The following is a 25414-nucleotide window of genomic DNA, read 5'->3' on the forward strand; positions in this document are numbered from 1 at the left end:
GCTCTCTCCAGCCCGCCCCGGATCCGCCTCCCTCTCCTTCCTCTAGGAGGCTGAGACCAAGCGTGGGACGCACCTGTGTCCCTCTCCGGTCACCCCGTTGAGGCATCGGGGGCTACTCCCGAAGCAGGATTTACAGGCCCGGAAAACGCCAATGGGAGATCCAAATGGTCGGGGACTCCGGCACTTTAAGAGGCTTTTCTCTGGGAAACACCCGTCCCCTCCGTGCGCCTTATGAATGGAAATACTCCTCCCCTGGTCGAGCCCATTTTCCCCATTTCACCAGGAGCCGCAGCTTGCTCTCTTCTTTCGGTCTCCCCGCCCACATCAACGCGGGCAGCTCCAGGAGGGGACGGACAGGAAGCCTTTGGCCGCCTATTAAATCCCACCCATTTCTCCGGGGGCGATTTCCTAACCTTCCGGGACCGAATTCTGCAATTTGATGTGCGTTTTGTCCGAATGGTAGCGACACGGGCCTAAGGGAGGGGGAAAGCGAGGGGGTGGGGGGTGGGGGGTATGCGCTCTTTTCCTCGCAACATCGCTGGCGGAGCGAGGGAGCTCACACGACACAGATTTTGGGGCAAAGCCTTTCCATCTGGACAGCACCATGTCCACCAAAGCGGAGCAGTGTAAGTAGCAGCCGGCCCGGCGTTCCGGCCCGGCCTCCGGCTGGGAGCTATTGCAGTTGCGGCGTTTGCGGCTGCTGGGAGACCTTGGCATCGTGCTGGTGCGGGGGTGGGGGCTGAGGTTGGGGCGGGTGGGGGGGTGGGGGGTGCAAGAGAAGGTGGGGGAGGGTGGACGTTAATGGGAACGCGGCGCTGTCCCCGGTGCTGAAAAATTATGCGGGCTTCCTCGGCTGGTGGTGGGGTTTCGCAAGACTGAAAGACCCTGCGAAATGAAATTAAAATGGGGTCATTCTTGAGGAAAAGAGGCCTCGTATCTTTCAGATAAACATTTCAGGATCTGTTGTTGGAGTGGGGGAAGGGGGCAGCGGCAAATCAGGGGCGGGGAACTGTCGGTGCAACCAAAGCCTGCCTGGCCTTCTGAGCATGCCCAGTTCTCGCTGCTGGAGCCATAGGGGAGTTTGAGTCTGCAGTTTCCACTTTGGGTTGGAGAGGCTAAAAGGCAGAGAAGGGGGAGGGAGCCGAAAGCCAGGCAGAATTCTGGATTCAGTGTGAGGAAAAAAAATCAACAATATCAGCACTAATGCTGAAACTAACCCCAACCATAGGTTAAAGCAAGAGTTAGTGCTGGCAAGAAAGTGAAAGGGGCTCTGGGAAAATGATCAAATTATTTTTCCAAAGAGGTTTCTTTTGTAGGGCAGCTCACACAAACTATAACAAATAGCAAGGGTTTTTAGTTGTCCCAGTCATGACTGGCTGTGTGTTTGGTTGGAAACAACCTGCTAACTCTTTGTGGACAGAGGAAGTTTCTAATCTGTTTCCTATAGCCTCTCTTATTGCAGTGCACATTAGTAGGCCTTTGGTATGTACTTGGTAGGTTGATTATCATGTAACCTTTTTCTGAGTGCACTTGAAGGATTCAGGAACTTAAAATTCTATAAATAAAAGGCGTTTTTTTACTAACCAATGCTTTTGAATTTATAACAAATATACCAAAACCTGTTCATGGAATTGACTCTTGTTTCTTTCAAAGCAGTACACAGTTATGTTGCTAATGCTGTTGCTGCTTAAAAGTCTTTTAAATTCTTCTTTGGAATGACTATTAAAACCATTTTGTGAAATGCTGAAAACAGTAGTCTCAGTATTTTGGGGCAGTAGCTTGTGTTTGATAAAATGCAGTGTGTCACTTAATTCACCAGGTAGATTAAATTAACTGAAGTCTCAAAGAATTCCCAGATCAATGGTTCATTAGAGATCCTTTATGTTCACCTACCATCGAGTGCGTGTACCTTTATATAAATTTTTGTTTGTTTGTTTATTTTTGGAATCTGGACTACCTGAGTTTGGATCCTCATTCTGCTGTTTACTATTTGACCTTGGGCAAAATAATTGACTTCTTTGAACTTTATTTCCTCATCTGTAAACCTGGGATAATAATGCCAACGGGATTGTTGTGATTATAAATGAGAGAATATATATAAATGTTGAGTGGTGACTCAAGCATATAGCAAGTACTCAATAAATGGTAGTTATGATACTGACAGCTATTCCCCACTTATTAGTCCATCTCTTCTAAATCATTAGGAGGTTCTATTGTGATTTTTTGGGCCTATTTTGACAAGTTAAATCTAAACATCAAAGATAAATTTTGCTTCTACAGAGGTTTTTGAAAAAATTGGATGCATTATATCTTGAGTAATGGTAACATAGTTGGAATTGGTGCAGAACTTCCCATGTGAGAATATCACTCCCTTGAAAATTTTATTTTAGTACCTGTCATTCGCTTTTATAGTTACATATTATATAAGTAATATCAGGTGAAAGCCAGTGAGTATTACTGTCTTCTTCCTTGTTATATTTTGAGATGCACTGGACTCTTTGTCTTGTCTCTTTCCTGGGCAGTTAATGACAAGATGAATATAATCTATATTTGACTTGGTTGTGTAGTGCACATAGTATGTAGTTTAGGTAATTTAGAATTTTTGTAAAATCAGATTTTTTTTTCATCAGTAGATGATGGTAAGGATGCCATATTTGAAGTTAGAACATGTGGATTTGAATTTTTCATGCTGTTCTGATTAACTGTGAGACACAGTTAACTGGGCAATTAACTTAATAGTTTTGTGCCTCAAAGTTTCCATCTGTGAAGTAAGGAGTAGGAGTAGCATCTATCTTTGTTAGCTGTTAGCATTTTGGAGGGCAAAGGAGGTAACATGAGAGTAGGCTGTGAAAAGGATACAGATGCTTTGGGTGTTTTTAGGTGTCTTTATTCAGGGTGAAGGGAAGTTAAGAATCTCTTTTGTCTCTCTCTTACATGTACTAACATGGATGAGTTGACACTCTAGTGCACATTATAGACCTGAAAATAGAGCAGACACATGAAAGGCTGTGTGGTTGCTGTTTGCAAAGGGTGACTACTTTTTAACAAAGAGAAGTTGCAAATCTGTGATATTTTATTCTTGGACTCAGTAGGAGTATAGCTAGGAGGAAGGGGAAAAAGCAGGGAAGGGGGCCATGAGATTTTTCTCTCTGTTGGATGTGGAGACCATGGGAAGGAGAATAAGTTCATTTCTTATCTGCATTCAGAAACATGCACAGTACCACTTGCCTAAGGACTAAGGGGGAATGGAGGCTTAATGCAGTGTCAAAATATTATTTCTGTAATTTTTCTTCCTGTGGCCTCTTGATGTAGGTAGAGGTTTCTTTGGTACAGGAAGTGGACATAGTTTGGTTGAGCTGTCAAGAGGAAGTACTTGCATTTCAACCAAACAAATTACGTGACTTACCTTTGAAATGTAATGTATCCCAGATGTGTGAAAGATGATTTTATTTTTATGTAGTAGCATTTTCTTTCATAAAATAAATAAATGATCAAAGAGAGGCTAGGTATAGTTAAGACATAGTTTAGGGCCTGTTTTTAAACATTCAATCAGTTTCCTATGCTTTGTGCAGAACATCATAACAGAAGGTGAAAGCTGCCTAGCAATTTCCAGGCAGTTGCACAGAGTTACAACTTTTTTCCTCCAAATGCTGCGGTTTTTTTTGTTGTTGTTGTTGTTTGTTTGTTTTAAAGTGAAACTTCACTGTAGTGAAAATGTTTATGTGGCTGATACAGAATGATAAAAATAAGAATTTGTAGTTCTTTTATTCTAAAGAGGAGAAAGAGGAATCCACTTCCCTACCCCCCCAGTTTTTCCTGTCTTTTAAGAGTTAAAATTTCCCAATCTGGAACTTTGGGTGTGCTCTTTCAAGAAAAGCTTGCTTTTGATAACAGCAGAAGTTAAGAGTTGGGATTGTAGAATCAGACTGCTGCTTGGGTTTAAATTCTAGTTCTGCTTCTTACATTCTCTGTGACCTTGGACAAGTTAACTCAACCTCTCTAAACCTCAACTGCATTATTCATAAAATGGGAATAGTCATAGTTGTTGTGAAGAATAAATGAGGTGATCCATGAAAAGTGCACAGCACAGAATCTTGACACACAATAAATTAGTAAATATTCGTGTTCATGCTCAGTTGCTCAGTTGTGTCCTACTCTTTGCAACCCATGGACTGTAGCCTGCCAGGTTTCTCCGTCCATGAGATTTTTCAGGCAAGAATACTGGAGTGGTTTGCCATTTCTTCCTCCAGGGGATCTTCCCAACCATAATAAATATTAGCTATTATTATTATTATCATCAAGTATAAAACCTTGTGCTTACTGCTAAAATAAGGATAAAGATAATGTTTGGCTCTAGCCCCCCAGAGTGCAGCAGAAAAAAAGAATAGCCATTGTTTAAATGGTATGCTGCTACTGCTAAGTCGCTTCAGTCGTGTCTGACCCTGTGCGACCCCATAGACGGCAGCCCACCAGGCTCCCCCGTCCCTGGGATTCTCCAGGCAAGAACACTGGAGTGGGTTAAATGGTATATAGCGTATTAACTATTTTTTATTCTCCTTTCATTGTCTCCAAGTCTCTTCTATAGCAATCAACCTAATCCATTTTGAATGGGAGGGAATCTCTGCATGACAATTCCTTGACTTGATATATCTAGCAGAGAACTAACTGATCATCTATACAGAACATCTCTAAGGCATGAACTGCCTATCCATCACCTTGTGTATTATGATGACAGAGTAGCATCTGGTTACATAAATCACGTACATAAATATCCATCAAAACATGTGTCAAATTTGGAAATTAACCTGCTGATACTTTGTGTATAAACTTGCTATAATAATTACAGAAATATGAATGTGTACCATTTTTAATGTGTTTACCCTATTCAACATATGTATCCTGATAACTAAAAATCTTTTGATTACATCAAAACAAACATTTTAAGAGTATAGCTAATTAGCACTATGATTTGAAGTTGAACTTGCCCCATCCCTTACATATTTAAGGGTTATGCTTGGAGAAATCAAAAGATAGTTTTATTTATTTTTATTACATTATTTGATAATATGACTAAAATATAAAAAGCACTTCTTTGAATAGCACTGCAACCTGTAGCCATTTAGAAGTCTTTGCACAACATTGCTAACTTCTTATAGAGGGAACTCTAGTTTTATTCACATGTGTAAAAATTAGAGTTTGGCTATTAACCATGTATGTGGTAGCAAAAAGAGCACCCGGTTTTCAGCTCTGATTTCTCTTCATGGTTTGACGCTAGCCTTTCTATTCCCTATTTAATCTCTCCCTTTCCTCTTTCTTTTCTGACTGTTCCTATTCAGATTTTTTTCTTACGGCTACCTTTCTTCTCCTTATCTTTTTTTTAAAAAAATATTTATTTATTTAGACATATGGCTTTCTCTAGTTGTCGCGTGCGGGCTTCTCATTGCAGTGGCTTCTCTTGTTGCGGAACATGGGCTCTAGGCATGCAGCTTTAGGCATGCAGGGTCTAGGGCAAGGTCTAGTAGTTGCGGTGTGCAGGCTTAGTTGCCTGGCAGCACGTGGGATCTTCCCTGCCAAGGGATCCAGTCTGTGTCCCCTGCACTGGTGGGTGGGTTCTTATCCACTGGATCATCAGGGAAGTCCTCTTCTCCCTATCTTTAAAAACAGGGTTCTGTCATTACTCTTGTTTTTCTTTTTCAAATCCCACAGATTCTTTCTCTCCTTCACTCTTGATGTACCAACTCTCACTTCTATGTGGATAACACTCAGATTCAGTTTTCTAGTCTAAACGTGTTTCTTGGCCTCTGTCCGTATCAAGCATCCTACAGGCAACTCAAACCCATATGCATTGTCTTTGGTCCTAAACTTGTAATTCTTTTTTAGAGTACTCATTTTGGCGAATGGCACTATGATCTACGCATTCACCTAAGTCAAAAAATTTGGAGTCTTCCTAAACTTCCCCTTTGTGTGTGTGTGTGTGTGTGTGTGTGTGTGTGTGTTTGTAGTCAGTCTGACTGTTTGCAACCCTATGGACTGTAGTCCCCCAGGCTCCTCTGTCTATGGGATTTTCCAGGCAGGAATACTGGAGTGGGTTGCTATTTCCTTCTCCAGGGGATCATCCTGACCAAGGGATCGAGCCCAATATCTCTTGCATTTTCTGCATTGACAGGTGGATTCTTTACCACTAGCACCACGTAGATGGTATTATGTTCATATCTGTGTCTTCAGCATGTAGATCGTTGTCTAGGGCACAGGGTTGCACAAAAACTGTTTCTTGAATAAGTAAAAATGGTTGAAGGTGAAGTAAGTGTCTTCTACAAAGAAGGATTACAGGGACTTCCCTGGTGGTCCAGTGTACTCCCAATGCAGGGGGTCTGGGTTTGATCCCTGGTCAGGGAACTAGATCCCACATGTAGCAACTAAGAGTTCACATACTGCAACTAAGACACGGTGCAGCCAAATAAATAAATATCTTTTTTTAGAAGAAAGGATTGAATAATTACGTTTCTGGATATCATTCATTTGAAGATTTCATATTTTTGTTAATATGAGGTTCATATTATATACAATTTTCACATGCTTTTCAAATGGATTTATAAGTAATTAAAAATATAGTTATCAAAAGTACTTAAAACATATTTGCTCAATCAAATTTTATAGTATTTCATAACAACTGATACTTTTCCTGAATGTTCATTGTATTTTTAGTTCTTTCTCCGAGCTAAAGTTTTCTCTTAATATATTCAGCTTAGTGATTACAATTCCTAATTGGTAGGCTATCTTATCACACAGCAGCTTTTTTTTAAGATACAGTGACAATACATCTGAAGTCAGGGACTCTTCATGTTGTAACTTGGATCCTTTGAGAACATATCTGTTCAAGTTTTATGTATTGATTACTCAATCAATAAAAAGGCTTTAAGTTGGGATTTTCATCTTACAGTATTATTATGTTGGAAATTCATGTGTATTTATTTTTCATATTCTGAAAAGATATTAATAGCTCAGCATAAATGAACACATATGTTGGCTTAGAAATGAAATGTTTATTGCATCAAAAGCTACCTTAAGCAAAAATCTATGCTTATCAATAAGCTCATTTCCTGTAGTATGGAAAGCTCAATCATTTCATTTAGAATTTTTAGCTTTTTTTTCAATGTATACATTCCATTTCTGTCTGGTTTTTCTCTCCTTTCAGACATTTCTCGAAAGGACAACACTTCTAAACAGCATATAGTTTATCATGTGTGTCTCATTTCCTGTTTAATGTGGGAGTAAAATTGGAGGGAAATCAGCCTTTTAGAGTGTATTTCTTCATTGGTCTCAGAAGCTTGATCTGACACGAGGACAAAACCTAAAGGATGTGTGTATATGTTTGTAGACATAGGTACTTATATATGTGTGTGTGTGTGTATACCTACACATTTATATATATAACGCTATTTGCATTTTAAGAAGAAATGAGCTTGACAGAGAGGCCTGGCGTGCTGTGGTTCATGGGGTCTCAAAGAGTCGGACACAACTGAGTGACTGAACTGAGCTTGCCTCAGAAGTGACAACAGATAACTCCTAATCATATAACCAATTTGTCTTGTCAGAGTTACATGTATTTCAATCTTATGATCTCTGGAAAGGAGAGTTTAGATGTCTATTGTTTGTGCCTATTGTGTATTAAGCACTTTGACATATATTAGTGTAATTCATTCTCACAATAGTTTTCAGAGTCAAATGTTATTGTATTAGTGCTCTGGTTTTATGTCTTAAATATTCCTCAGATCCCTCACTTCCTATTAATTCTTACTGTCGCCATCGTAATTATGGAATTCATCATTTCTCTATTATTACAGCCTTTTAATTTATCTCCCCTTGTCTCCTTTTGTCCTGATAAAATCTATCCTCACATAGTTCCCTTAGTAATCCATCTGAAATATAGAAGCTTCCATGTCATTCTCATCATTCTTTCCTTTAAAACCCTTCAGTAGCTCCCCGTCATGTTGTACCCATGTTAGAGCCCCACCTCCTTGGGAGTTGGGTGAGCTCTTCCTAGATGTTAGACTGTATTCTATATATGTAGAATTTTTGTTGTTGTTCAGTTGTTAAGTCATGTCTGACTCTTTGCAACCCCATGGACTGCAGCACACTAGGTTCTTCTGTCCTTCTCTGTCTCCTGGAGTTTTCTCAAACTCATGTCCATTGAGTCAGTGATGTTATCCAGCCATCTCATCCTCTGCCACCCTCTTCTCCTTTTGCCTTCAATCTTTCCCAGCATCAGCGTCTTTTCCAATGAGTTGACTCTTTGCATCAGGTGGCCAAAGTATATGTAGAATAATTGCTCAGTAACATTGGGTGATAACATGACTTAATTTTGAGGCACTTTTTACATTACATTTAAACATGCATTCCAGATGCTTCTTATTTCCTCCTTTAAACGTGGCATCTGAAAAAGACTCAATACCTTATACATACCTTTGCTAGTGCAGAGCTGTTGTTCAGTCACTCAGTCATATTGGACTCTTTGCAACCCCATGGACTGCAGCACCCCAGGCTTCCCTATTCTTCACCATCTCCTGGATTTTGCTCAAACTTATGTCCATTACTACTGAAAAAAGTCATAGCTTTGAATGTACAGACCTTTGTAGGCAAAGTAATGTCTCTGCTTTTTAATATGCTGTCTAGGTTTGTCATTGCTTTTCTTCCAAGCTATATTTCAAAATGTAAGGATCTCTTTAGCTTTATGTATTATAATGTCGAGCCTCTGGTCTGCTGAAACTGCCAGACCTTTTCCATAAGAATACCTGTTAAGCCTGTTTTCCTTCATTCTCCATCGTGCAGTAGGAAGATACAGAACTTGGCTTAACCCTGTATTAGTTTCCTAGGGCTGCTATAACAAATTACCACAAACTGGGTGGATTTAAATAAGGCTACTTTATTCTTTCACAGTTCTGGAGGCAGTTGCTAAATTGTGTCCAACACTTTGTGACCCCATGGACTGCAGTACTCCAGGCTTCCCTGTCCTTCACTGTCTTTTAGAGTTTGCTCAAACTCAAGTCTGTTGAGTTAGTGATGCCATCCATCCCACCATCTCATCTTCTGTTGTCCCCTTCTCCTCCTGCCTTCAATCTTTCCCAGAATCAGGGTCTTTTCCAATGAGTCAGCTCTTCACATCAGGTGGCCAAAGTATTGCAGCTTCAGCATCAGTCCTTCCAATGAATATTCAGAGTTAATCTCCTTGAGGATCAACTGGTTTGAACTCCTTGCTGTCCGAGGGACTCGCCAGAGTCTTCTGCAGTTCGAAAGCATCAATTTGTTGGCACTCAGCCTTCTTTATGGTCCAACTTTTACATCTTTACATGATTACTGGGCTGAAAGTCCAAAGTAAAGGTGCTGGCAAAGCCTTGTTTCCTCTGCTGGCCTTCCTTGCCTCTCTTCAACCTTCTGGTAATTGCTGGGGATCCTTGATATTCCTTGGTTTGTGCTATATCACTCTAATCTCTGCCTCTGTCTTCACATGGCCCGTGTGATCTCTGTGTCTCTGTACCCAGTCTCCTTCTCTTTTCTCTTATAAATGTTGCATTCATTGGATTTAGTTCAGTTTGGTTCAGTTGCTCAGTCGTGTTCAACTCTTTGCGACCCCATGTACTGCAGCACACCAGACTTCCTTTTCCATCACCAAATCCCGGAACTTGCTCAAACTTATGTTCATCGAGTCAGTGATGCCATTCAACCATCCCATCCTCTGTTATCGCCTTCTCCTCCCGCCTTCAGTCTTTCCCAGCATCAGGGTCTTTTCAAATGAGTCAATTCTTTGCATCAGGTGGCCAAAGTATTGGAGTTTCATCTTCCACATCAGTCCTTCCAATGAATATTCAGCACTGATTTCCTTGAGGATGGACTGGTTGGATCTCCTTGCAGTCCAAGGGACTCTCAATAGTCTTCTCCAATACCACAGTTTAAAAGCATCAATTCTTCCATGCTCAACTTTCTTTATGGTCCAACTCTCACATCCATACATGACTACTGAAAAAACCGTAGCTTTGACTAGACAGACCTTTGTTGGCAAAGTAATGTCTCTGCTTTTTAATATGCTGTCTAGATTTGTCATAGCTTTTCTTCCAAGGAGCAGTTGTCTTTTAATTTTGTGGCTGCAGTCACCATCTTCAGTGATTTTGGAGCCCCCCCCCCCAAATTAAGTCTGTCACTGTTTCCACTGTTTCCCCATCTATTTGCCATGAAGTGATGGGACTGGATGCCATGATCTTAGTTTTCTGAATGTTGAGTTTTAAGCCAACTTTTTCACTCTCCTCTTTTACTTTCATCAAGAGGCTCTTTAGTTCTTCTTTGCTTTCTGCCATAAGGGTGGTGTCATCTGTGTATCTGAGGCTATTGATATTTCTCCCAGAAATCTTGATTCCAGCTTGTGCTTTATCCAGCTTGGCCTTTCTCATGATGTCCTCTGCATATAAGTTAAATAAGCAGGGTGACAATATACAGCCTTGACATACTCCTTTCCCGATTTGGAACCAGTCTGTTGTTCCATGTATGGTTCTAACTGTTGCTTCTTGACCTGTGTACAGATTTCTCAAGAGGCAGGTCAAGTGGTCTGGTATTCCCATCTCTTGAAGAATTTTCCACAGTTTGTTGTGATTCACATAGTCAAAGGCTTTATGTAGTCTATGAATCAGAAGTAAATGTTGTTCTGAAACTCTCTTGCTTTTTCTATGTTCCAGTGGATGTTGGCAATTTGATCTCTGATTCCTCTGACTTTTCCAAATCCAGCTTGAACATCTGAAAGTTCTCAGTTCATGTATGTACTGTTAAAGCCTTGCTTGGAGAATTTTGAGCATTACTTTGCTAGCGTGTGGGCTTCCCTTGTAGCTCAGATGGTAAAGAGCCTGCCCACAGTGTGGGAGACCTGGGTTTGATCCCTGGGTGGTAAGATCTCCTGGAGAAGAAAATGGCTACCCACTCCAGTATTTTTGCCGGGAAAATCCATGGATTGAGAAGCCTGGCAGGCCACAGTCGATGGGATTGCAAAGAGTCAGACATGACTGAACGACTTCACTTGCTAGTGTGTGAGATGAGTCCAACTGTGTGGAAGTTTGAACATTCTTTGGCATTGCCTTTCTTTGGACTGGAATGAAAACTGACCTTTTCCAGTCCTTTGGCCAGTGCTGAGTTTTCCAAATTTGCTGGCATATTGAGTGCAGCACTTTCACAGCATCGTCTTTTAGGATTTGAAATAGCTCAACTGGAATTTCATCACCTCCACTAGCTTTGTTTGTAGTGATGCTTCCTAAGGCCCACTTGACTTCGCATTCCAGGATGTCTGGCTGTAGGTGAGTGATCAAACAGTTGTGGTTATCTGGGTCATGAAGATCTTTTTCGTATAGTTCTTCTGTGTATTCTTGCCACCTCTCTTTATATCTTCTGTTCTTTTAGGTCCATACCATTTTTGTCCTTTATTGAGCCCATCTTTGCATGAAATGTTCCCTTGGTATCTCTAATTTTCTTGAAGAGATATCTAGTCTTTCCCATTCTATTATTTCCCTTTATTTCTTTGCTTTGATTGCTGAGGAAGGCTTTCTTATCTCTCCCTGCTATTCTTTTGAACTCTGCATTCAGGTGGGTATCTTTCCTTTTCTCCTTTGCCTTTAGCTCCTCTTCTTTTCTCAGCTATTCGTAAGGCCTCCTCAGACAATCATTTTGCTGCTTTGGATTTCTTTTTCTTTGGAATGGTCTTGATCACTGCCTCCTGTACAATGTCACAGTTTGGTTAGTTTTCTGTGATTGTAGTTTTTATTCTTTCTGCCCTCTCATGGATAAGATGATTGGATTTAGGGCCCAGCTTAAACCAGTTTGACCTCATTTTAATCTGTTTACATCTACAAAGACCTTATTTCCAAATAAGTTTACAGTTATGGGATCAGGGTTTAAGACTTGAACATAGTATTTTGGGGGACACAGTTCAACCCACTACAGACTATTGAATTTCATCTTTTTAGTGTCATCTCATTGTTGTGCCTGATTTTATCATTCAACATAATAACCATTCCTTCATTAGTTTTGCATCACTTACCAAAGTGACATGCATCCCTATATAAAATACCTCCCCCCCAATGTTGATCGGAAGAAAAGAAGTAAAGAAAGCATGTGATATACCATTAAATAGCTTGTTTTGAGTTACTTTTGCACCATTAATCAATACATCTTAAATAAGACAGTTTCATCAACTACAAATGCATTCTATTGTGGTACTACCCAATCATATTTCATCAAGTTGTCCGTTTTCTTTCTCTCTCTCTCTCTCTTTTTTTGGCAAGGCCTAGAGACATGAGGGATTTTAGTTCCATCCAGGGATAGAACCAGTACCCCTTGCACTGGGCACTTGGAGTTTTAACCACTGGACCACCAGGGAGGTCCCAGCTTGTCCATTGTCATATTCAAAAAATATTTTTTGAGTGTCTGCAGTGTGTCAGGCTCTGTACCAGGCTCTAGGGGAGCTTACAGTTTGAGTTCACTTTCAGTTCAGTTCAATAGCTCAGTCGTGTCCGACTCTTTGTGATCCATGGACTGCAGCACGCCAGGCTTCCCTGTCCATCACCAACTCCTGGAGCTTGCTCAAACTCATGTCCATTGAGTCGGTGATGCCATCCAGCCATCTCATCCTCTGTCACCCCTTCTCCTCCTGCCTTCAGTCTTTCCCAGCATCAAGGTCTTTTCCAATGAGTCCATTCTTCACATCAGGTGGCCAAAGTATTGGAGTTTCAACTTCAGCAATCAGTCCTTCCAGTGAATATTCAGGACTGATTTTTTTTTTTTTTTAGGGTTGACTGGCTTGATCTCCTTGCAGTCCAAGGGACTCTGAAGAGTCTTCTCCAATACCATATTTCAAAAGCATCGATTCTTCAGTGCTCAGCTTTCTTTATAGTCCAACTCTCACATCCATACATGATTACTGGAAAAACCATAGCTTTGACTAGATGGACCTTTATGGGCAAAGTGATGTCTCTGCTTTTTAATATACTGCCTAGGTTGGTCATAGCTTTTCTTCCAAGGAGCAAACATCTTTTAATTTCATAGCTGCAGTCACCATCTTCAGTGATTTTGGAGCCCCCCAAAATAAAGTCTCTCACTTTCCATTGTTTCTCCATCTATTTGCCATGAAGTGATGGGACTGGATGCCATGATCTTAGTTTTCTGAATGTTGAGCTTTAAGCCAACTTTTTCACTCTCCACTTTCACTTTCATCCGGAGGCTTTTTAGTTCTTCTTTGCTTTCTGCCATAAGGGTGGTGTCATCTGCATATCTGAAATTATTGATATTTCTTCCGCCAATCTTGATTCCAGCCCAATCTTATGCTTCTTCCAGCCCAGCATTTCTCATGATGTACTCTGCATAGAAGCTAAATAAGCAGGGTGACAATATACAGCCTTGACATGCTCCTTTCCTGATTAGGAGCCAGTCCATTGTTCCATGTCCAGTTCTAATGCTTGCTTCTTGACCTGCATACAGATTTCTCAGGAGGCAGATAGGTGGTCTGTTATTTCCATCTCTTGAAGTATTTTCCACAGTTTGTTGTGAACCACACAGTCAAAGGCTTTGGCGTAGTCAGTGGGGTTGAAGTAGACGTTTTTTTGGAACTATCTTGTTTTTCTGTGATCCAGCTTATGTTGGCAATTTGATCCCTGGTTCCTCTGCCTTTTCTAAATCCAGCTTCACGTACTGTTAAAGCCTGGCTTGGAGAGTTTTGAGCATTACTTTGCTAGCATGTGAGGTAAATACAATTGTGTGGTAGTTTGAGCATTCTTTGGCATTGCCTTTCTTTGGGATTGGAATGAAAACTGACCTTTTCCAGTCCTTGGCCTCTGCTGACTTTTCCAAATTTGCTGGCATATTGAGTGCAGCACTTTCACAGCATCATATTTTGGATTTGAAATAGCTCAACTGGAATTCCATCTCCTCCACTAGCTTTGTTCATAGTGTTGCTTCCTAAGGCCCCTTGACTTCACATTCCAGGATGTCTGGCTCTAGGTCAGTGATCACACTGTTGTGGTTATGTGAGTCATGAAGATCTTTTTTGTATAGTTCTGTGTATTCTTGCCACCTCTTCTTAATATCTTCAGTTTCTGTTAGGTCCATACCATTTCTGTCCTTTATTGTGAGTTCACTTTGCTGAGATGTATATATTATACCTTTAGCTTTCCTTTGTTACTCTGTCCAGATTCCCCCAAAGAATTCCCCAAAGAAATAAGACACTGAAGTGAACTTGGCATGACTTATTCACAGAGAGCCAATCCTTGCCCTTTATTATCCTTGTTATACTCCCTCTCTTTTTTAGACTGTAGGCTAAATTTTGTTTTAGAGTATTGAACTCGAATCTCTTTTCCCTGGTTCAACATTGTTTTTATTTTCCAAATTTTTCTGGCTATTATTTTTTATTCTTTCAAACTAATTTTATAATCAAGTTTCATAGCTCCAGAAAAAAGCTTGATGGTATTTTTGAGTATCATTTTAAATTTATAAAATAACTTGAGGAAAACTGACATCTTCAGGATATTGAATTTTACCATCTAGGAACATGGTATGTCTTTCTATTTGTTTTCAAGTTTTTTTGGTGGCTTTCCTAAAGGTGCTTTTAGAAAGGGTGTTTTTTATAATTTCTAGTTAAGCTTATGCTTAGCATTTTTTGATATATTTTTTCTATCATAATTGAGGTTTGTCTTCTATATTTTTGTATTTGTACATGAATGTTATTAATTTTTGTATGCCAATTTTATAACCCTACTTTACCAAATTATTTTATTTTTGCACTTGTTTTTCCATCTATTCTTTGGGTTATCAAAATATAAATAATTATATAATCTAGAAATAGAAAATAATCTTACTCTTTTCTATCCAATTTTTTTCTCTAATTACTTTCTCTTTTATAATTGCATTGGCAAATATTTCCAACACTATTTTAAATATAGCATAGAGAATGAGTATTGTGTCATTCTGAATCTTAGTAGGAAAGCCACTAATTTCTCTATTAACATTTTTGGGGGTGTCGAGGTAACATATTAAGGTATTAAGGAAGTGTCCATGAATTTTTATTTTATTGAGTTAAAAAACTTGAGTGGTGTTGAATTTTGTCAAGTTCATTTTCTTTATCTATGGAGACCATATGACTTCTATTCATTAATATGCTGGATTGGAGTTTATCATGTTTTATTTAATAATTTTTGCATTGATATTTGTAAGTTAGATTGGTCCATTGCTTTTTGGAGGGATAGGGTGGGGAGTGATTCTAGTCAGTTTCTGGAAACAGTGTTATACTCACTACATAAAATGGGTTTGGAAGATTTCCTTTTTTTCCTCTCTGCTCTGGAATAATTAAAGTAACACTGGAAGTTTTCTGATCTTTCAGAGTTTGTTAGGGTTCCCATGTGAAATCATCTGGCCTAGTTTTTTTTTTTTTAATAGTGAAACTTTTTAACTTCTTTTATTTTCTTTATGATCTTTGTTCTATTTAGACTTTCTGTTTCTACTGGGGTCAATTTTGGTAAGTTTTATTTCTCTAAAATTTTTTGCATTTCATCTAAGTTTTCAAATTTATTTGCATAGAACTAAGAAAAATAATCCTTTAGAAAATTTTTAATTTCCCCTGTTCTGATGTTTTATTTTCTCATTGTTATTTCTGATGTTATGTACTTAATGTTGTGCATTTTGTTTTTTTCCCTCCCAAATCCCCACCACCTTTTTTCCCTATATATTTAGTTAGTGGTTTGTCTATTTTGTTACTTTTTTTTATAAGGAACAAGTTTTGGAATTATTTATTATTTCTGCTGCTTTTTTAGAGTTTACTTTCTCCTTTTATTAAATCTATTTTCCACAAACATCTCTCTTTTTTTTTTTCTAGCTTTTTGTGTTGGGTGTTTAATTTTTTTCATATGGGCATTTCATGCCATATGTTTTCTTTGACATTTCATTTAGGTGTAGCCTACAGATTCTGATAATATCAGGTTTTTATTATTACTTTCACAAAGTTCTGCAGTTTAATTTTGTATTTTTGCCTTTGACTCAAGTGTTGTTTAAAAGTGTGCTTGTAAATTTCCATGTGGAAGGGCATATTTGTTTTTTATTTCATATGTATGTTTCTGTTTCTTTTTAAAATTGAAGTTATAATTAAAATGTAATATTAGTTTAAGTTGTGCAACATAATTCAGTATTTGTGTATAGAAACTTCCCTGGCAGTCCAGTGGTTAGGAACCTGTGCTTCCAGTGCAGGGGGTACAAGTTTGATACCTGGCCAAGGAATTAAGATTCTGCATGCTGTGCAGTGTGGCCAAAAAACAAAAAAAAAAACACAAAAAAAAACTAAGAAAATATTTGTGTATATTGCAAATGATTACTGTAGTAAGTCTAGTTAACATCTTTTTATTTTGGTATTGATTTCTTCTTTTATTGCATTATAGTGTGAGGATGGTGTTTGCATTATTTCTATTCTTTGAAAATTATTGAGCTTTTCTCTGTGGCATAAGATTATCAGTTTTTGTGAATGTTCCATGTGTACTTGAAAATAAATTGTAATTGCTATTATTGGGGTTCAAAATTTGATATAGATCTTAAAGATCCACCTGACCTATGTTGTCCTTATTTAATTTTTAGTCAGCTCAATCTTGGATTTTGAGATGTATGTTAAATCTCCTAATGTTAGTGTGTTTCTGCCTATTTCTCTTTGAATTTCCTGTAGGTTTCAGCTTAATGAAAGTTACTGCTGTGTTATTGGATGCATAAATATTAATAACTATAATATCCTCATTGTGAATTGTAGCCTTAAGCATTATGCAGTGGCCTTTTTAATACATTGTAATGGTTTTTGGTCTCACTTCCACCTTGTCAGGTATCAAGATTAAGACCCCTGTTTTCTTTTTATTTGTGTTTGCCTGCTACATCTTTCTCCATCCTTTTATTTTTAACTCTTTTGAATCTCTTTGTTTTAGGTGTATCTCTTGTATTCTGCATAGTGTTGAATTTTGATTCATTGGCCTTTTCTTTGAATAGGGGAGTTAAGCCCATTTCCATCTACTGATATGATTAATGTTTGACATCAGTTCTATCATATTGGTTTGGTTTTTTTTGTCTTTTGTATCTATGGTTTTTCATTATGCAGTCAGTCTTATCTGTTTGTTTGTTTGTACTATTGGTTAACTATATATTTAATACTAATACCTTTATATAATACCATTAATATACTTTTTTTTGGCTTACTGGTTCCCTGCATTGAACAATATTGAAATTATCTTGTAACCTCTTCTCCCTTACTCCTTCTATTCCAGTATTTGATCTAAAGCAATATCCTATTATTTCCAGTTAATGTCTAATGGACAGTCGTATCTACATGCACTCCTTATTCTCTTTTCCACAATTTTTGATAATTTATACTTGTCTACCAGCTTCCCTGGTGACTCAGATGGTATCTGCCTGCAACGCTGAGACCCGGGTTCGATCCCTGTGTTGTGAAGATCTGCTGGAGAAGGGAATGGGAATCCACTCCAATATTCTTGCTTGGAAAATTCCATGGACAGGGGAGCCTGGCAGGCTATATCCATGGGGTTGCAAAGAGTTGGACATGACTGAGCGACTAATACACACATACACATACTTGTCTATTATATTCTCTCTTTTGTGACCATGGGTTAACTTTGTTCTGTATGAATATTTATATTTAGTGCTCACCAATCATTCTTACGTTACTGTCTCAGTCTTTGGTTGTCTGAATGTTTTTTTTTTTCTACTATTAATACATTCTTTAGTAAGGGTTCACAGGATCAATGTACTTTGAGTTTCAGTAAGTTTATAATTGTTTGCTGCTTTGTACTTGGAGGCCAGTTTGGGTAGATGTAAAATCCTTGATTCATATTTCTCTTCCTTTAGTGTCTTAAATTTGTCACATCATGTTCTTTGTTCATCTAACTCAATGAAACTGTGAGCCGTGCCATGTAGGGCCACTGAAGATGGATGGGTCATGGTAGAGAGTTCTGACAAAATGTGGTCCACTGGAGAAAGGAATAGCAAACCACTTCAGTATTCTTGCCTTGAGAACTCCAGGAACACTATGAAAAGGCAAAAAGATAGAACACTGAAAGATGAACTCCCCAGGTCAGTAGTTGCCTCATATGCTACTGGAGATCGGTGGAGAAGTAACCCCAGAAAGAATGAAGAGACGGAGCAAGGCAAAAACAACACCCAGTTGTGGATGTGACGGGTGATGGAAGTAAAGTCCGATACTATAAAGAGCAATATTGCATAGGAACCTGGAATGTTAGGTCCATGAATCAAGGCAAATTGGAAGTGGTCAAACAGGAGATGGCAAGAGTGTACATCGACATTTTAGGAATCAGCAAACTAAAATGGACTGGGATGGATGAATTTAACTCAGATGACAACTATATCTACTACTGTGGGCGAGAATCCCTTAGAAGAAATGGAGTAGCCATCATAGTCAATGAAAGAGTCTGAAATGCAGTACTTGGGTGCACTCTCAAAATGACAGAATGATCTGTTTGTTTCCAAGGCAAACCATTCAATATCACAATAATCCAAGTCTATGTGCTCACCATAATGCTGAAGAAGCTGAAGTTGTATGGTTCTATGAAGACCTACAAGACCTTCTAGAACTAACACACAAAAAAGATGTCCTCTTCATTATAGGGGACTGGAATGCAGAAGTAGGAAGTCAAGAGCTACCTGGAGTAACAGGCAAATGTGGCCTTAGAGTACAAAATGAAGCAGGTCAAAGGCTAACAGAGTTTTGCCAAAGAACACATTGGTCATAGCAAACACCCTCTTCCAGCAACACAAGAGAAGACTGTACACGTGGACATCACCAGTTGGTCAATACTGAAATCAGATTAATTATAATTATTGCAGCCAAAGATGGAGAAGCTCTATACAGTCAGCAAAAACAAGACCGGGAGCTGACTATGGCTCAGATCATCAACTCCTTATTGCCAAATTCAGACTTAAACTGAAGAAGTAGGTCTAGAAGAAAACCAATAGACCATTCAGGCATGACCTAGATCAAATCCCTTACGATTATGCAGTGGATGTGACAAATAGATTCAAGGGATTAGATCTGATAGACAGAATGCCTGAAGAACTATGGACGGAGGTTCATGACATTGTACAGGAGGCAGTGATCAAGACCATCCCCAAGAAAAAGAAATGCAAAAAGGTAAAATGGTTGTCCAAGGAGGCCTTACAAAAAAGACTCAAAAGGCAAAGGAGAAAAGGAAAGATATACCCATTTGGATGCAGAGTTCCAAAGGCTAGCAAGGAGAGATAAGAAAGCCTTCTTCAGTGATCAATGTAAAGAAATAGAGGAAAACAATAGAATGGGAAAGACTAGAGATCTCTTCAAGAAAATTAGAGATACCAAAGGAACATTTCATGCAAAGATGGGCACAATAAAGGACAGAAACATTATGGACCTTACAGAACAGAAGATATTAAGACGAGGTGGCAAGAATACACAGAAGAACTATACAAAAAAAGATCTTCATGACCCTGATAACCACGATGGTGTGATCACTCACCTAGAGCCAGACATCCTGGAATGTGACGTCAAGTGGGCCTTAAGAAGCAACACTACGAACAAAGCTAGTAGAGGTGATGGAATTCCAGTTGAGCTATTTCAAATCCTAAAAGATGATGCTGCGAAAGTGCTGCACTCAATATGTCTGCAAATTTGGAAGCCAGCAGTGGCCATAGGACTGGAAAAGGGCAGTTTTCATTCTAATCCCAAAGAAAGGCAATACCAAAGAATGTTTAAACTATCGCACAATTTCAATCAGCTCACACGCTAGCAAAGTAATGCTCAAAATTCTCCAAGTGAGGCTTCAACAGTACATGAACCGTGAACTTCCAGATGTTCAAGCTGGTTTTAGAAAAGGCAGAGAAACCAGAGATCAAATTGCCAACATCCATTGGATCATCAAAAAAGCAAGAGAGTTCCAGAAAAGCATCTACTTCTGCTTTATTGACTACGCCAAAGCCTTTGACTGTGTGGATCACAACAAACTGTGGAAAATTCTGAAGGAGATGGGAATACCAGACCACCTGACCTGCCTCTTGAGAAATTTGTGTGCAGGTCAGGAAGCAACAGTTAGAACTGGACATGGAACAATGGACTGGTTCCAAATCGGGAAAGGAGTACATCAAAGCTGTATATTGTCACCCGTGCTTATTTAACTTATATGCAGAGTACATCATGAGAAATGCTGGGCTGGAGGAAGCACAAGCTGGAATCAAGATCACCAGGAGAAATATCAATAACTTCAGATATGCAGATGATACCACCCTTACGGCAGAAAGCAAAGAAGAACTTAAGAGCCTGTTGACGAAGGTGAGGAGAGTGAAAAAGTTGGCTTAAAGCTCAACATTCAGAAAACTAAGATCATGGCATCCAGTCCCATCACTTCGTGGCAAATAGATGGGGAAACAGTGGAAACAGTGACAGACTTAATTTGGGGGGGCTCCAAAATCACTGCAGATGGTGACTGCAGCCATGAAATTAAAAGACGCTTGTTCCTTGGAAGATAAGTTATGACCAACCTAGACAGCATATTAAAAAGCAGAGACATCATTTTGCCAACAAATGTCTGTCTAGCCAAAGCTATGGTTTTTCCAGTAGTCATGTATGGTTGTGAGAGCTGGACTATAAAGAAAGCTGAGCACCAAAGAATTGATGCTTTTGAACTGTGGTGTTGGAGAAGACTGTTGAGAGTCCCTTGGACTGCATGGAGATATAACCAGTCCATCCTAAAGGAAATCAGTCCTGAATATTCATTGGAAGGAGTGATGCTGAAGCCAAAACTGCAGTACTTTGGCCACCTGATGGAAAGAACTGACTCATTGGAAAAGACCTTGATACTGGGAAAGATTGAAAGCAGGAGAAGGGGCCAACAGAGGATGAGATAGTTGGATGGCATCATTGACTCACTGGACTTGAGTTTGAGTACATTCCAGGAGTTGGTGATGGACAGGGAAGCCTGCTTTGCTGCAGTCCATGTGGTCACAAAGAGTGGGACACGACTAGCGACTGAACTAATGTTCTTTGGGTTTTAGGAATTGGCTGAAAAGTCAGGGGACAATCTTGTTTTCTTTCTCTTATTGGTGTCTTAGCTTTTTTGCATGGTTGTCCAAATGATGTTTTATTTTATTTTTAAAGTAATTTAAACTGTAATATGATTCAGTGTTCGTCATGCTGAAATGATTGTGCTGAAGCATGATATATAAATTTGAGGGTTTTTTTCTTAATTTTAGGAAAGTGTTCTAAAATTATAGAGTATAATTTAATATTTACTTTGGCTTATCATTTGACATTCTTTGTGATTCCTGTCATATGTATGCTGAGTCTTTTTTGCTTATCTTCTGTATGGATCACTTTCTATTGGGGAAGTTTTAGAAATGTCTCTCTGCATTGCTTTTGTGGTTTTAGAGAGTCATCCATGCAGTATATCTTTATTAGTCTTTATATGAACTAACCTATTCATGACATGCATATATATTTATTTAGTTCTTAAATTCAAATGCCAAATATAAATAAAGTTGACAGTATTTAGTTGAATATTATTACCTTACTTTTCATAAATTCAAGCTTAGTCACTATAAGTAAGTACAAGTGGCTACATCATTCTGTCTTCTAATGTAGCATGCCCAAGTATCTCCATATTCTAGTATGTGTTATTTTATCCTCTTTTTGTTTATTATGGAAATAGTTACATATAATAAAATTCTGTTTTCAGGAAAAAAAAAAACTGTTTTCAAAGCACAGTGCTCTGACTTTTATTAAGCAGATTGAATTGTGTAAGCATCACCTTAAACAGTATATTGAGTAGTTCTCTTACCTGAAGAATATTCCTTGTGCCCCTTTGCTCTTGATCGCCTTCTACTCCTAACTCCAGGCAGCCATTGATCTGCTTTCCATCACTATAGTTTGCCTTTTCTAGAAGTTCATATCAGTGGAATCATTCAGTAATAATTCAGTCTTCCAACTTTGTTCTTATAGTCTTTCAATTTGACTACTTTTATTTAGCATAATATTTTTGAGATTCACTAATGCTGTTGTGTGTATTTATATATATTTTCTCTATAGTGTTCCATGATTTGTATATATTATTTGGGTTGTTTTCAGTTTTTGGCCATTATGAAAAATGCTGCTAAAATTTCTCCAGACAGGTTTTCAAGGGGACATATGTTTTTATTTGTCTAGGGTGAGTACCCAGCAATGGAATTGCTTGACCATTGTATTTAGTGTTATAAGGTATCACCATATTGTTTTGCAAGGTGGTTGTAGCATCTTGCATTTCCACCAGCAATGTAGGAGATAGTTCCAGCTGCCACATATTCCATTCTCACCGACACTTGGTATTGAGAGTGTTTTTTACTTTAGTCATTCTAGCATGTGTGCAGTTGTATTTCACTGTAGTTTTAATTAGCATTTCTCCAAGGACTAGCAATGTTAAACATATTTTCATGTGCTTATTGGCATTTGTATATCTTTTGGGAAATGTTAGTTCCAATATTTTGTCCATTTTTTTATTAGCTTTTTTTTTTGGTTGTCTTATTGAGTTATGAGTTCTTCATGTATTCTGAATAGCAGGTTTTTGTTGTGAAAAATTTTGCTTCTGCTCTGTGTATTACCTTTGTGTTTTCTTAATAATCACTTTTGAAAAGTGACACTTTTAAACCATGAAGTCCATTTTATTATGTCCATGAAGTCCATTTTTTCTTTTATTATTTGTGTTTTGGTCTCCTATTTAAACAATGTTTGCCTAACTCAACAACATAAAGATTTACTTCTAGAAACGTAACAGTTTTATCTCTAACATTTGGGTCAGTGAACATTTAAAAAAAAATTTTATTTGGCTGTGCCAGGTCTTAGTTGTGACATGTGGGATCTTTAGTTTTGGCAAATAAACTCTTAGTTGCAACATGCAGGATCTAGTCCCTGAACAGGGCTCGAACTCAGGCCCCCTGCATTGGGAGTGAGGAGTCTTAGCCTCTGGATCACTAGGGAAGACCCTCAAAGAACTTTTTTGAGTCACTTTTTATGTATGGTATGAGGAATTCTCCAAGCCAGGCTTCAGCAATACATGAACCTTGAACTTCCAGATGTTCAAGATGTTTTAGAAAAGGCAGAGGAACCAGAGATCAAATTGTCAACATCCACTGGATCATCGAAAAAGCAAGAGAGTATCAGAAAAACATCTATTTCTGCTTTATTGACTATGCCAAAGCCTCTGACTGTGTGGATCACAATAAACTGTGAAAAATTCTGAAGGAGATGGGAATACCAGACCACCTGACCTGCCTCTTGAGAAATCTGTATGCAGGTCAGGAAGCAACAGTTAGAACTGGACATGAAACAACAGACTGGTTCCAAATAGGAAAAGGAATACGTCAAGGCTGTATATTGTCACCCTGCTTATTTAACTTATATGCAGTGAACATCATGAGAAACGCTGGGCTGGATGAAGCACAAGCTGGAATCAAGATTTCTGGGAGAAATATCAATAACCTCAGATATGCAGATGACACCACTCTTATGGCAGAAAGTGAAGAGGAACTAAAGAGCCTCTTGATGAAAGTGAAAGAGGAGAGTGAAAAAGTTGGCTTAAAGCTCAACATTCAGAAAACTAAGATCATGGCATCCGGTCCCATAACTTCATGGCAAATACATGGGGAAACAATGGAAATAGTGTCAGACTATATTTTTGGGGGCTCCAAAATCACTGCAGATGGTGACTGCAGCCATGAAATTAAAAGACGCTTACTCCTTGGAAGGAAAGTTATGACCAACCTAGACAGCATATTAAAAAGCAGAGACATTACTTTGTCAACAAAGGTCCATTTAGTTAAGGCTATGGTTTTTCCAATAGTCATGTATGATGTGAGAGCTGGATTATAAAGAAAGCTGAGCACCGAAGAATTGATGCTTTTGAACTGTGGTGTTGGAGAAGACTCTTGAGAATCCCTTGGACTTCAAGGAGATCCAACCAGTTCATCCTAAAGGAAATCAGTCCTGAATATTCATTGGAAGGACTGATGCTGAAACTGAAACTCCAATACTTGGGCCACCTGACAGGAAGAACTGACTTATTGGAAAAGACCCTGATGCTGAGAAAGATTGAAGGTGGGAGGAGAAGGGGACAACAGTGGATGAGATGGTTGGATGGCATCAGTGACTCAATGGACATGGGTTTGGGTAGACTTTGGCAGTTGGTGATGGACAGGGAGGCCTGGTGTGCTGCGGTTCATGGGGTCGCAAAGAGTTGGACATGACTGAGCGACCGAACTGAACTGAAGGCGTGAAGTTCATTATTTCCATATGTAATATCCAGTTGTTTCTGCATGTTTCTTACAAAAACTATCTTGTCTCCATTGAATTACTTTGATACCTTTGTTGAAGATCAATTGACCATATATATGTCTAGCTATCTCTGGACTCTATTCTGTTTATCCGTCTATATGTCTATCTTTATGCCAGTGACATACCGTTTTTATTTTGTAAGTTTGTAGTAAGTCTTGAAATCAAGTAGTGTAAGTCTTCCAACTTTGTTCTTATTTTTAAAAATCATTTTAGCTATTTTAGGTTCTTTTTTAAATATAAATTTTAAGATTAATTTGTCACTTTATTCAAAGCAGGCTTATTTGGATTTTGGTCTATAGATTAATTTGAGGAGGATTACTATCTTAACAACATAGAGTCTTCGCTGATCCTTGCAATGATATATGTGTATACTTATTTACATATTGTTTGCTTCCCCTTTGTAATAGCTTGTAGTTGTCACAACATTCATTAAACTTATTCCTAAACTTATTTCCTCATTCATTTTTGTGAATGAAGTTGTTTTTCAAATTTCATTTTCTTATTATTTTGTGTTAGTATAGAGAAATCGGCTTCCCTGGTGGCTCAGTTGGTAAAGAAAGAATATGCCTGCAATGCAGGAGACACTGGTTTGATCCCTGGGTTGGGAAGATCCCCTGGAGTAGGAGATGATTACCCACTCCAGTATTCTTGTCTGGCAAATCCCACGGACAGAGGAGCCTCATGGGCTATGGTCCGTAGGATCACAAAGAGTCGAACGTGACTTAGCGACACTTTCAGTATAGAGAAATACAATAGATTTTTGGATGTTGACTCCATATTCTGCACTCTTGCAATGTTCACTTATTAGTTTAGTCTAATTCGTAGGGATTATTTAAAGTTTTCAGCACACCATCATGTCATGTTCTTGGTCTTATGTAGAAAGCCTGAGCTTTCAAAATATTAAACCAACCCTGCATCCTTTGAAATAAACTACATTTGAAATAAACTGCATGTATATCCTTTTAATATTTTCTTGGATTCTATTTGCCTTTTTTTTTTTTT

General features: G+C 38.6%; 1 protein-coding gene across 1 annotated transcript in view; it reads left to right on the plus strand.

Annotated features, from left to right (window-relative positions):
* The first annotated feature begins 517 nt into the window (after window positions 1-517).
* UNC79 (unc-79 homolog, NALCN channel complex subunit) overlaps window positions 518-25414 on the plus strand; it is a 280737-nt gene continuing 255840 nt past the window's right edge. Inside the window, exon 1 of the mRNA XM_055555941.1 lies at window positions 518-626. Coding sequence (XP_055411916.1) covers window positions 605-626 — 22 coding nt within the window. The 5' untranslated portion in view covers window positions 518-604. The remainder of the gene's footprint in view (window positions 627-25414) is intronic.

The sequence above is a fragment of the Bubalus kerabau genome, chromosome 19, assembly GCF_029407905.1.
Source record: "Bubalus kerabau isolate K-KA32 ecotype Philippines breed swamp buffalo chromosome 19, PCC_UOA_SB_1v2, whole genome shotgun sequence".
Taxonomy (NCBI): domain Eukaryota; kingdom Metazoa; phylum Chordata; class Mammalia; order Artiodactyla; family Bovidae; genus Bubalus; species Bubalus kerabau.